The sequence below is a fragment of the Panicum virgatum genome, chromosome 3N (assembly GCF_016808335.1).
Source record: "Panicum virgatum strain AP13 chromosome 3N, P.virgatum_v5, whole genome shotgun sequence".
NCBI lineage: Eukaryota > Viridiplantae > Streptophyta > Magnoliopsida > Poales > Poaceae > Panicum > Panicum virgatum.
Genome location: NC_053147.1, coordinates 20,231,182 through 20,242,306, shown reverse-complemented (window position 1 = coordinate 20,242,306; position 11,125 = coordinate 20,231,182). Strand labels below are relative to the sequence as shown.

Genomic DNA, 11,125 nt, shown 5'->3' with positions numbered 1-11,125 from the left:
TTTGAAGAAATATGCCCAATCTCAATCACGTCGGACTTTCAGAGAAAACCAAGTGGCCACATTATTTTTTTTCTTCTCGATTCAAGTGACCACATTGTGAAACCAAAGGACTTGATCACCTGCAAGGAGAATAAAAAATTAAAAATGTTTGGGCCAAAGCTCAGAGGAGCTCGTAGCATCTATGAAGATGACTAACCGTGACGACCCATGTGTCACAGAGCGTTTCATCATCACCTGGCCAAACTTTTATGGGGTGAGAGAGGCTCGAACTCTCGACCTCAGGATCACTCAACAAGCTATGAGACCAACGCGCTAGCCAACTGCGCCGCCACCCCGTTGTGTTGGCTGTGCAAATGAATACTTATAAACACAGGAAACATAAATACCCCCAGGCACTGGTCGACTATTTCATCTGAGCTTTTTGCTTCGGGCTTTCCTTCTGGCTCTTTTCCATGAGATATTTTACATTTTGGCTTAAACCTTGCAGCTTTCAGCTGGAAGGAGTCGCAATTACTGTTGCTTATTATGCAGCTTGAACAGCATCAATGTACGCGTTTTAAAATAAGATGAATCATTGCTCTATTTATTTTATTTATAAACAAAACAGTATAAGTGGAGAAATACAAAAAAGAGGGGGAAAATCCTTTTGGGCTAAGAAAAACACTAATTGATTCTCATCATCTGGCTGCATTTCCATACACATCTGAAATGGTACAAATCAAAATTTTGGCAATTTCACCCTAAGGCAGCCGGAGCAACAGTGTAACACAAAGAATTACAGGATTATCAGTATTACAAGTCTGTCCTTCCAAATGCCTACGGCATATAACTTTGAAGAATTGACGGGTTATTGCGCACCGGCCTTTCTGCAGACCATATTACAGTACAATATTGAGTATGGGATATGATCGAAGAGCAGAAGCGGCCTGAAGGTAGCTCGCTAAGATGCGGTAGATGCAAGCGTTTCCTTTTTACATCTGACTAAATTCTGGACAAAGAGCTCTCCTGCGCGATATGACGACCGAACCTGAAAACATGCAACAAGTACAAAAGCAAGTGCTAGTGAATAGCTAATAGCAACAACACCGAATAGCATGTATCCTGCTAGCAAGTTGGACGGCCAGCAGTGTTCCAAGCCTTTCCTAGACATGATTCAATGAATGCTCAACCTTCTCTATGCCGCAATGAGCATTGGTAAAATCCCCTGTCTTTTTAGAAAGCATATTGTTCGTTTTCTATGATGACATTTTTTGGGGTGGTGGTGGGTGGGTGGGTGGGTGGGGGGGGGGGGGGGCGTTCTATGATGGCATTGTTGGAAAGCAGTAAGTATATGTTATGCTTACCAGAGGTCCACTAGCTACATAGAGAAAACCTAAAGATTCTCCGTACTCTTCCAGAAATCGAACTTCTCAGGAGTCACATACTCTCTAACTGTTAAGTGCCTTTCTGTGGGCTGTAAAATCCGGAAGCTTTCAGTGTATAGTGTTACAAAAAGAAAGGCTGGGAAAGTGGGGGAATACATGAAGGGGTAAAAATTATGTCATATGGGACAAAGACCAAACCTGTAAATATTGCCCCAAGGTCAGGATATCAACATCAATAGCCCTCAAGTCAGCCATGGTTTGCTTCACCTCCTCATCCGTCTCTCCTAGACCAAGCATGATAGAGGACTTTGTTACCATGCCCGCTTTACTAATCTTAGCATAGAACAGCTAAGCTCTGATCATATCTGTGGGGACAAAAAACCAGGTGGGGGTGGGGGGGGGGGGCTTGGCCAAACGCAACTGTAATGATTCCACTGATTTTATATGATTTGGTTTTCTTGACTTCAGTTTTCAAAAATAGGAATTGCAGATATCCATGATCGGTATTATAAAACTTGTGATTGTATAGAAAACCTTAAATGGGTATCACAATCCCCAGGAATATTTGATAAAACTTATATGATGACAGAAATGAAATCAAGAAGAGCATTACCCTGCTCGGGGATCCCTAACTATTCTCTGCAGACTCTTCACTGTTTCAATGTTATGTGCATATACATCTAGACCAGAGTTCGCTAATGATGAAACAGCATCCAGGTCACCTCGAAAATCTGAAGTCAGGCACTCCACCAATATCCCAGGTTTTAACTCCTGAAAAAAAAAACTTAGCACAGTAGATTGGAATACTGCCTTCAAACTAGAGTGCTGCAAGGGATAAACCTTGAGAGCTCGGACTGTTTGAGCAAAATAGCCACTTCCACCATCAGGAAGGTCATCTCTATCAACACTTGTCAGCACAACATAGTCTACTCTGCAAAGGACGTTATCTGTCAGACAATATGTAGCCCAACCATCACCTTCAACATGACAAACTCTGCCAGAGATCATACCCCCAACTCGCGACTGCCACGGCTGCCTTCAGAGGCTCCAGGGCGTCCGGTGCTGGAGGCTTGTTGCTAGTTTTCACGGCGCAGAATCGACAACCCCGGGTACAGGTATCACCTAGGAGCATGATCGTCGCGGTCGCGATGCCGTCCCCTTCCCCGCCAGCCCCGCCGCCCCCATTCCAGCACTGCACACCATCACCATCATAACGAAATCAAACCAAAATCCGAAACCATACCCGCATTGCGGCCTACAATGCATCGAATCTTAAGTTCTTAAGACTAGCATTTAGCGGTGCGTGTTGGATTCGATCCTACCTCTCCGATGTTGGGGCACTGGGCCTCGACGCAGACGGTGTTGAGCTTGAGCTCGCCGAGCGACTCCCTCAGCCTCGCGTACTTCTCCCCCTGCGCCGCCCGCTGCCGCAGCCACGTCGGTTTCTTCACCTCCGGGTCCCGCCCCGTGTACGGCCCCGGAGGCGCCCAACCCACCGACTTCACCGCCGCTTCCGGTTCCACCTGACACCGCACCACCGCCTCCGACCTGGGGCAACGACAGCGGCTCAGGCTAGCGGGGGGCGCGCGAACCAAGGGAGGCGGCGGCCTCGCCGCGAACGAGCCCTGCATTGCGGCGGGCGGGGAAATTGGAGCGGTTAACCCTATGGCGCCATCAGTGTATAGAGCCAAGTGGAAGGACGCGCTGGTTGTTACGGTTTTACCCATGACAATGGCGCGCCAAGGCGCCAGAAGGTTTTACGGTGTGGATCTATATCTATGGCAGGATGGTGCGAGAAAAGCAGAGCTACTTTCGAAAAGAGATCAGAGATAACAGAGCCGCGCGAGTCTTCGACTGCTATGAGAAGGCAAGCATCCAGCAAACAGCAATTAACAGCTAATTATTAGAGCAGCAGAACAACCGTTGGCAAACTTTCTTGATGCACAACCTAAACCTGCCAGCTTGCCTCTGCCAAACATCAATCTTTGCAATCTTGTTGTATAAATAAGGGTATGTGAACATACATACCCTGAATAAAGAGATGAATAAGGACACAAAAAGACATCGAAAAGAATTAAAAGAACAGTATAAAGTGTAACGAATTAATAGACTAATCATACGAAGCTTATATCACAATCCATATAGGGAGAGAGACGAGATCAGTAGATACAACTGTGGCAGATCACTCCTGCCTTTGGCACATACCCAGCTGAAGCAAACGTCTCCAGAAACAAGTAGGTGGCACGGTGGTATGTTATGCTGTTGCCATCCACCAACTAATGTCCTCTTCAATGGGAGAAAATAAGTCAATTAGGCTACCTGCAACAGATGTCCAATTCACCACTACACAGTTACAACAGGGTACATACATGCATAATCTATCATAACGATCAGGGGTGATATAAAGGACCTACATAAAGGAGATTTTCAGTCTATAAATATAATCTCGATCCTACACATGGTCACATCCTGAATGCTAACTTCACTGAGCCAATGGAACTTCTCCAAGCTCACACCTTACGATGAGGTCACAAGCACATCTCCAGATATACCACCTGAAGACAAACTGCACATAAAATAAGCTTTGGGTCCTCTTCAATGGAGCTATCCTGGAACTATTCATGTCCACGGCTAGCATTAGGACTGAAACCAGAAACATGCGTAGACTTTCGAGCAAAATCTAGCAGTGTCTGGCGGTGCTGGTCATTAGTATGAGGAAGACTTGCACGTAGCAACTCAACAGGCATCTCCCTGCTAACTGCTTTGGTGGCATCAGGTCCACCCAGAGAGTTGGATCCCTGCATGGCAAACCTCTGCACAATACTTTCATATTTGCTGTCGCAGTATTTCGTCAGCAGTCCAAAGAAGGCATCAAATGATGCTTGCCAAAGTGAACGTGTTGATCTGCTGTAGTTTGCTGCAGAATGAGGATCTGCCAGTAGCTCAGTTGCTCTATCCAGTATAGATTTGATGATCAGAGAGGCCCCATCACCAGCAGAGCTACCCAGTGGTCTGAGAGGTGGCTGCTGCGATGAACAGACAACAGCAGCAAGGCAGGCACTGAGAGCACTTAGTTCCATATGGTGCACACAAGAGGAAACAGTCTTGGCAAGACCAGTGGTTGTTTCTGCAGCACCAGAGTCTGACGGCAAACCCCCAAACAAGCTCCTCAGGTGTCGGAAGACGGCCATACAAACTATACGGGTCAGCTCACTTCCAGGGACAAGAAGTCGAAGATAGCGTGCCAAAAGCTTACGTCCCTTAGGGAGAGAAACAATGCGAAGAAAAATGAGGTCATCCTTAGGGGCCAATCCAGGTGAGTGACCAGGTTTGTTGGGGCCAAAAGGGTCAACGAGCTGAAGTGATGCAGCTAAGCCCTCAAGGAGGACCTGTCGCCTTCGCCTCAGTTGGAAACTGTTGTCTTGCGGCTGACTAGACTGTAAGAACCGATCGATGTCATCAACATCCAGAAGAAGACGAAGAGAATCTTCAACAGTTATTCTGGCTGCAAGCATTGGTTCTTTCTCCAATGGCCTCGTGGATGACTTATGATCATACATACCATCACTAGATCCAGGCAAATCAACGTCAAGAAGAGGGCGAGGTCTACGTATGGCAGAGAATGAAACTCCTCCATTAGCATCAACCTGTAGATATGAATGCTGATCACCACCAGAGCGGGACTTCGAGGGGAAATCTTTTATTGATATAGGGCAGAAATTGGACTTCTGAGAATTTACAGATCTTTTGGCATTACAAGCTTGGTGGTAGTAGTCATCAATGTAAGGATCATTGCTGTGACTTGCGGAGTGCTGCATTTTTAAGATGCTTTCAATCTCTTCAGATGACATGTACTTGGATCTGAACTTTATCCCCACACTCTCACTATGCTGGCTACTTGCATCAGAAGGCTGCTGAGGTAAGCGTATGCTGCGCTTTCCTCTTCCTGACCTTGATCTCTTGTCTCTGGGTGAAGGCACAGTAGGAATATGATCGAAATTGCCCATCTCTGGAGATTGATGGTGATAGAATAGGTGAGGCTGCAAGTTTAGGTAATTCTGAAAAGGGGGCTGGACTGGTGGTAATCTCTGATGCTGCTGAGAATAAAGCAATGAAGACATTGAACTACTTGGCAGAGATAATTGTGGTTGCAATAAACTGGACTGCCGGTTAAGGTGATCAAAAGCGAATGGGCCAGCTTGGTTCGGCCAATCATTTTGCACAAGATTGTTCATTGAAGGATCTGCAGCGGCATAAGATGTGCTTCGTCCATAAGGCAGTCCATGAGATAGACCATGCATATGATATGGAGAGCCAGAAAGCGACGAACTTGGAGAACCCATAAGGTGACCAGCAGAAGGTGATGGAATGCTCGAGTGCCGTGTAAGACCTTGAGCAGCATAAGGCAACCCAGTGCTGCCACCTGGTGGTGGATAGGATGTAAATGAAGTAGATCTGTGTAGAAGAATAGGTTCGCTCGAGCGGTGCTGTAGTGGTTGATCGGGATATGAAGACGTGCGAGACAGTGGTTTCGACTCTCCAAAGTGAGGTGAAGACTGCAGCTGCGAGCACCACCGTTTGCTGTCCAGAAATTCATCACCGTCTAGCATACCCTGATCTACCCAACTGATGAAGTCTGAATCTTGAACCCAGTCAGTAGTTAAAGAACCTGAAGGAAGAAATTATATAGGTCAGTGAATATTACCATAAATGTGACGGAAAAAATGACATCACAATTATTTATCAACAAGGCAATATATTATTATTATTATTATTACATCGATAACAGTGATCCAGAGAGTGCACTTGCAACAGACGGGAGATGATGGTAGTTTTGGAGGGACAAAGATAGGGGGCATGGCCAGCCTGAGTACTTGCTTGGGGCACATTGGACATGAATGAAGGCCAGCTAGATATTATGTGCCTTTTCTCCTCATGTTATGTGTAAAAGGTGTGGTGCTTTATGACAAAATAAGCATGACTTTGGATTGCGCATCAGTAAAATATCTAATGTTTAGTATGCCAGCAAGTGCAACATATTTACAATGTCCAGAGCTATTTTAGACTAATATAAGAATATAAGATGTTCAAGATGTCATACAGAATGAAATTATGCTATACTGAGGTAAATAAATTGTTCTCAGTGCAAAAGTAAACATTCGATAATAACAAAACCTTGTCCTCCATTTAATATGCGGTGCTAAGCTTCATGGTAATAGAGGGCAGATATGCTACTTACTTTCTCTTGAAATTGATCGTCTATCACCAATAACGCCAGGATTCCTTGTTCCGCTAATACTTCGGTTCAACTGAATATATGAAGTGCAGCAAGACAAAAAAAAAAGTTATAATTGAAAAAGAGTATAATATAGATAAAACTCAATGTACCATGACACCACCCACATAATCAAATAAAAAAACTTTGGAAAGGGGCATATATAACCTCAAGATTCATTGCATAATATGCAACTAGAAAAATTTGAGAATACTATGTGACTTAACCACTTTTATGTGCATGGCTAAGAAGGAAATGGATTGTGCACGCGGTATATACAAATAGAAATGGTGGTAAAGAGTTAAAGAAAAGAACAATAATGAATAAATGACATAGCCTTAAGAAACCTTCAAACATCTGCTGGTCAAACAATTCACTACCATGGATACAGTAAATCATATGAACCAAGATATCTATATGCTTATGTAATTTTGAAGTAGAAGACACAAATTGAATTGATCACCAATCAAGAAAGTGGTACAAGGCACTAACCTTTGCGAAAGTACTTGCAAGATCGTCAATTTCAGACAAATTACTCATACAATCAATCTGCAGGAAGACAAATGGCAGACAAATGATCATGATGATCTATAGAAAGAATAGAAGTAAACCAATAAAAGGAAGTGAGACAAGGGAAGGAGGAAATGCACCACTAGTTAGGGCTGTATTTGATCATTTGATGAATAACTAATTCTTAGAACAGCCCATGAAACAAATTGGTAGCACAGAGCCACAGACTAAAAGTTTGGTAGCTAATCTTTCATATCATTGTGCTTTAACTATATTACAGCAATCTAACTGCATTTTTAGTGCACAAAAGCGTGTTGTTATCCAGATCCAGACAAGTACAACAGATACAAGGCTACAACTACAAACTATATTCTCTGATTAAATTGTTAACAAGAACATGGCCAGTTGTGCTCATGCACAGATCCTATGATCATTATATCTCTAAACACTTCCAAGTGCTACCTATACCAAACAGTAACCCATACCAATTGCATTAGATTTGATTGGAGTTCTTTTACTCCAATTGTACTTCAATCTCAAGCTCTGGCCCCTAGCTACTAAAATATTCGTTGAAAGGGAGATTTGCATTATAGAGGAAAAGTAACTACAGCTGTCATGAACTTAAATACAATGGAAGCAAGAAATAGAACGCTTGAGTAACAGCATTTATACAAGGTCTAATATTGCACATTTGAATTTAACATTGAACTCTACAGCGATTGAAGTCGGAGATTGAGCAGCTAAAGCATCTGACTTCTTTCCAGAAGGAAACTCAATAACAGATACGTGCCCTACCTGATCACTCTCGCAATGGAAATAGCTTTAACACGACAATAACAGATTTATATCAAACACAATGGTAGGTCCCTTAGACTGTTATAAGGCAGAAGGCTGATTCAGAAACAATATCATAAAAATACTTTCTTCTTTTCTCCACTGCCAAGCCAGACATAAAACATCTTAGCTGATGCTATTCAGGTATTTCAATAATGTTCAAGCAAGTCCAAACTAGTTAGTAGCAGAAAAGTTCTGGGTTTCTTATCTGTTATCTACTCACACATAAATGTATATTCAGAGTTCTCTATTTTGGAGGAATTGCAAATGCATGCATTGGGCACACAATTAGGAATATGATTTTCTAAATTATTGCATCATATACATGCCTTGCCCTATCTAGAGGTCAGATATGAATCTACATTCCACCAAATATTGGGCCTGGAACAGGAAACTTAGACCACACGATCTGAACCCTTGGTGCAAAAGCAACCACTAACACTGGATATGTCAAAATCACAGCCTACCAATCCCATGGTAGAAAATAGCACGCAAGTCACTCTCGCTATTCATCCAACAGTAGCAAGCACCAACAAAACCAAACCTATATGAAGCATGCAATGCACAAAATCCATAGGAAATTATGAAGCCAGCTTTGCCAGATATGAAGGTGCCGAGAGTCGCACCTCTTCCCCCATAGAAGAGAACTGGTAGCCCACATCATCATGTCCACAAAATCCGCCACCATCGCCATGGGCACCTCCATCCTCCCGAAACCCACCGAGCTCCGGCCCCTCCATGGGCCCCTTGCCGAAGGAGTACTGCGCCGCGTCGAAGCGCGAGTTCTCTGCAGACGAAGGGAGAGAAACTGCGATTTTAGCTAATCGAGCCCAACAACCCGAGCAATTCCCAAGCGGCAAGCGCGCCATGAATAACCAGCAACAACCCCCGCTAAAATCCCGAGGATGCCACCACCAAAACCGCAGCCAACAAAATCCCAACGGAAGCACGCCAAAATTAGCCACGAAGAAGATCACCTGCGGGCGAAGACGAGGACGCGGCGCCTCCCCCGCCGCCGCCATCCGCCCTGACGCCCCTCATCGCCTCGAAGCCCCCACGGCAGCACGCGGCGGCGCGAACGGCGCGCTAGGGTTTGGGTTTCCGCGTGGGGTTTGGATCTGACGGGAGCAGAGGGGGGGAGGAGCGAGGGCTACAGCTGGTCTCCGCCTCAGTCTTGCTTACTTCTCTTCTCCCTTTGGACTTAAAGCCAAAGAAACCCAGAGGAAATATATAAAATCGAAAAAAGGGGCCGGAATTATGGCAGGGAAGAAAAGTTAACTGAAAATCGCATGCTTTTTATAGAATAGAACAATCTGAAAATGATCTAATGGGATTTTTGGGGGAAACTTGCACGCTCACGAAACGCGAGGATTATGTGGAGAGGCCAGATCGAGTATTTTTTATTTTTTTTGAAGCTGAGGCCAGATCGAGTAGCGCTAGCGCTGGTGGATTATTTGGGTCGTAAAGGAGAAGACTCCGTCTTGGCTTGCGTGTTACTCTACCTACATTTGTTTATTTTTGGGTCCCTTTTGCGCGTACTGTTTTCTGCCGTTCTCTCTCTCTCTCTAGGGCACTTATGTAGTTCTACTAAATCACTTCTATGAGTATTTGGCTTCTTTAGCTTGTTTTATCTCTCTTCGATGATCATTAGTCACACTAAATCACGCGCCTTTTTGTAAACAACAACTTTTTGGCACTTTGGCGAAACCATTTGCAATTTGCATGCATGACCGTTCCCATGCGAGGGATGTGCAGGGAGGGATGGGCCCTGTGCCCTTGTGAGCACCTAAAATAAAAAAAAAATATTTTTTCATCGTATAACAAATGCTTTCTCCCGGAAATGACTGTCAGCTCGAGCATTTAGAGTCTCGAGCTCTGTGGTGTTGGGAAGATTGAACAGTCCTTGCATCATGACGGGAAATTTGACTGGCACCGTGCCAGATAGAGAGCTACGCGAAAAGTACCCATCTTTCGCAATCATTTAACCATGACCGTTTTATCTCGAGGAAGAAATTACTGCGAGGGTATGACCTCACCACAGCGACGGCGAATGCGCCACCCCACCCAAGCGACATTGAACATACTGTTTGGTTTGTGCAATAGCAGGAGTAGTATAAACTTTGATCAATAATTTAGAGTATAAAATAAAGGCATATTACAAAATTAACTTCACAATTCCTGCGCTACTTCGTGAGACGAATCTAATAAAGTATTTGACCGTACGATTAGAGGTTGGTTACTGTAGTATTACTGTAACCAATTATCAATTAATTATCATTATTAGACTTGTCGCGAAAAGTTACACTCATCCGTGAAAATTTTTTGCAAATAAATTTTATTTAGTACTCCATACATATAAGATTTTTTTTTGTACCGCGAGTAACACAAGGGAAACAAACATTCTTGTTACTTTTTTTCCTAATGACAGTGCTATAGTACAATCTCGTTTGGGCGCACCAGCGACCATGATCAACTGCACACGTGCTATCGGTACGTCCATCGTAAGTCGTTTCGACTGTCGATCGAGCGTCACACACAGCAGGCCAGTTGAATTGAACCTTGAAACCATCTTCAGAAAGAAAAAACCTTGAAACCATATGGTTTAATCATGCAAGTAACTGCCGCCCCGATCCAAAACACGTGACAACAAGAAAAGGCACGCGCGCGATGATTGCGTTTGACGTCTGGCGATCTGAACGCAGCCAGGAGCCAGCCAGGGAGGCTCACGTATATCCGATGGTCCGCGGAGACAAGCCGGCAAGGCAAAGCGGCGAGTGAGACAACGATCGAAGCGGCGCCGGGCGCCACCCGTGTGTTTATTTTTTTCTTGAGCCAGACTCCAACCAAGCCTACGCCGTCTGATAGGATCCCCGTCTGACTACCGCGCCAACCCAACCCGAGACGCGGGTGTGAACCCAACCGAGGAACCGACCGCGACACGACCAGCGGCCGAAGCGGGTTGCATTGCTTTGCCGCGCGCGGCCAGCTTCAGTGCTTCACCCCGCGGCCGCCCGCCCCTCACGTCGGCCGGCCAGCCGGCGTTGCATTTGGCGTCAAGCAACCGCGCGCCGCCTTCTCTTCCCCCGCAGGCCGCCCGATCGGACGGGGAGCGGCACGGGCGGCGGTGGTTGCACCTGCCTCC

General features: G+C 45.1%; 1 protein-coding gene and 1 pseudogene across 2 annotated transcripts; both read right to left on the bottom strand.

The window, feature by feature from the left end:
• Positions 1-664: 664 nt before the first annotated feature.
• LOC120664966 lies at positions 665-3,159 on the bottom strand (annotated as a pseudogene).
• Positions 3,160-3,444: 285 nt separating this feature from the next.
• Positions 3,445-9,401, bottom strand: LOC120664965 (protein PAT1 homolog 1-like). 2 transcript variants are annotated; one of them, XR_005671064.1, is made up of 6 exons: positions 8,961-9,320; positions 8,610-8,770; positions 7,132-7,188; positions 6,604-6,673; positions 3,779-6,033; positions 3,453-3,683 (listed from the first exon to the last, which is right to left on the bottom strand). XR_005671064.1 is itself a non-coding variant. In XM_039944365.1 (5 exons), exons 1-5 carry the CDS (start codon positions 9,022-9,024, stop codon positions 3,980-3,982), a joined length of 2,406 nt encoding a protein of 801 aa, XP_039800299.1. In that variant the 5' UTR covers positions 9,025-9,401; the 3' UTR covers positions 3,445-3,979. The 2 variants fall into 2 exon arrangements, 1 of the variants encoding a protein (XP_039800299.1); XM_039944365.1 differs by having other exon boundaries at positions 3,445-6,033; positions 8,961-9,401.
• Between the last annotated feature and the right edge of the window lie 1,724 nt (positions 9,402-11,125).

Excerpts from the sequence above, each read along its gene's own strand:
- LOC120664965 (XM_039944365.1), bottom strand. The coding sequence starts at position 9,024 with ATGAGGGGCGTCAGGGCGGATGGCGGCGGCGGGGGAGGCGCCGCGTCC. Across the intron at positions 8,771-8,960 it reads GTCCTCGTCTTCGCCCGCAG|AGAACTCGCGCTTCGACGCG; the intron begins GTGATCTTCTTC and ends CTTCGTCTGCAG. Across the intron at positions 6,034-6,603 it reads ACGATCAATTTCAAGAGAAA|GTTCTTTAACTACTGACTGG; the intron begins GTAAGTAGCATA and ends TTCTTCCTTCAG.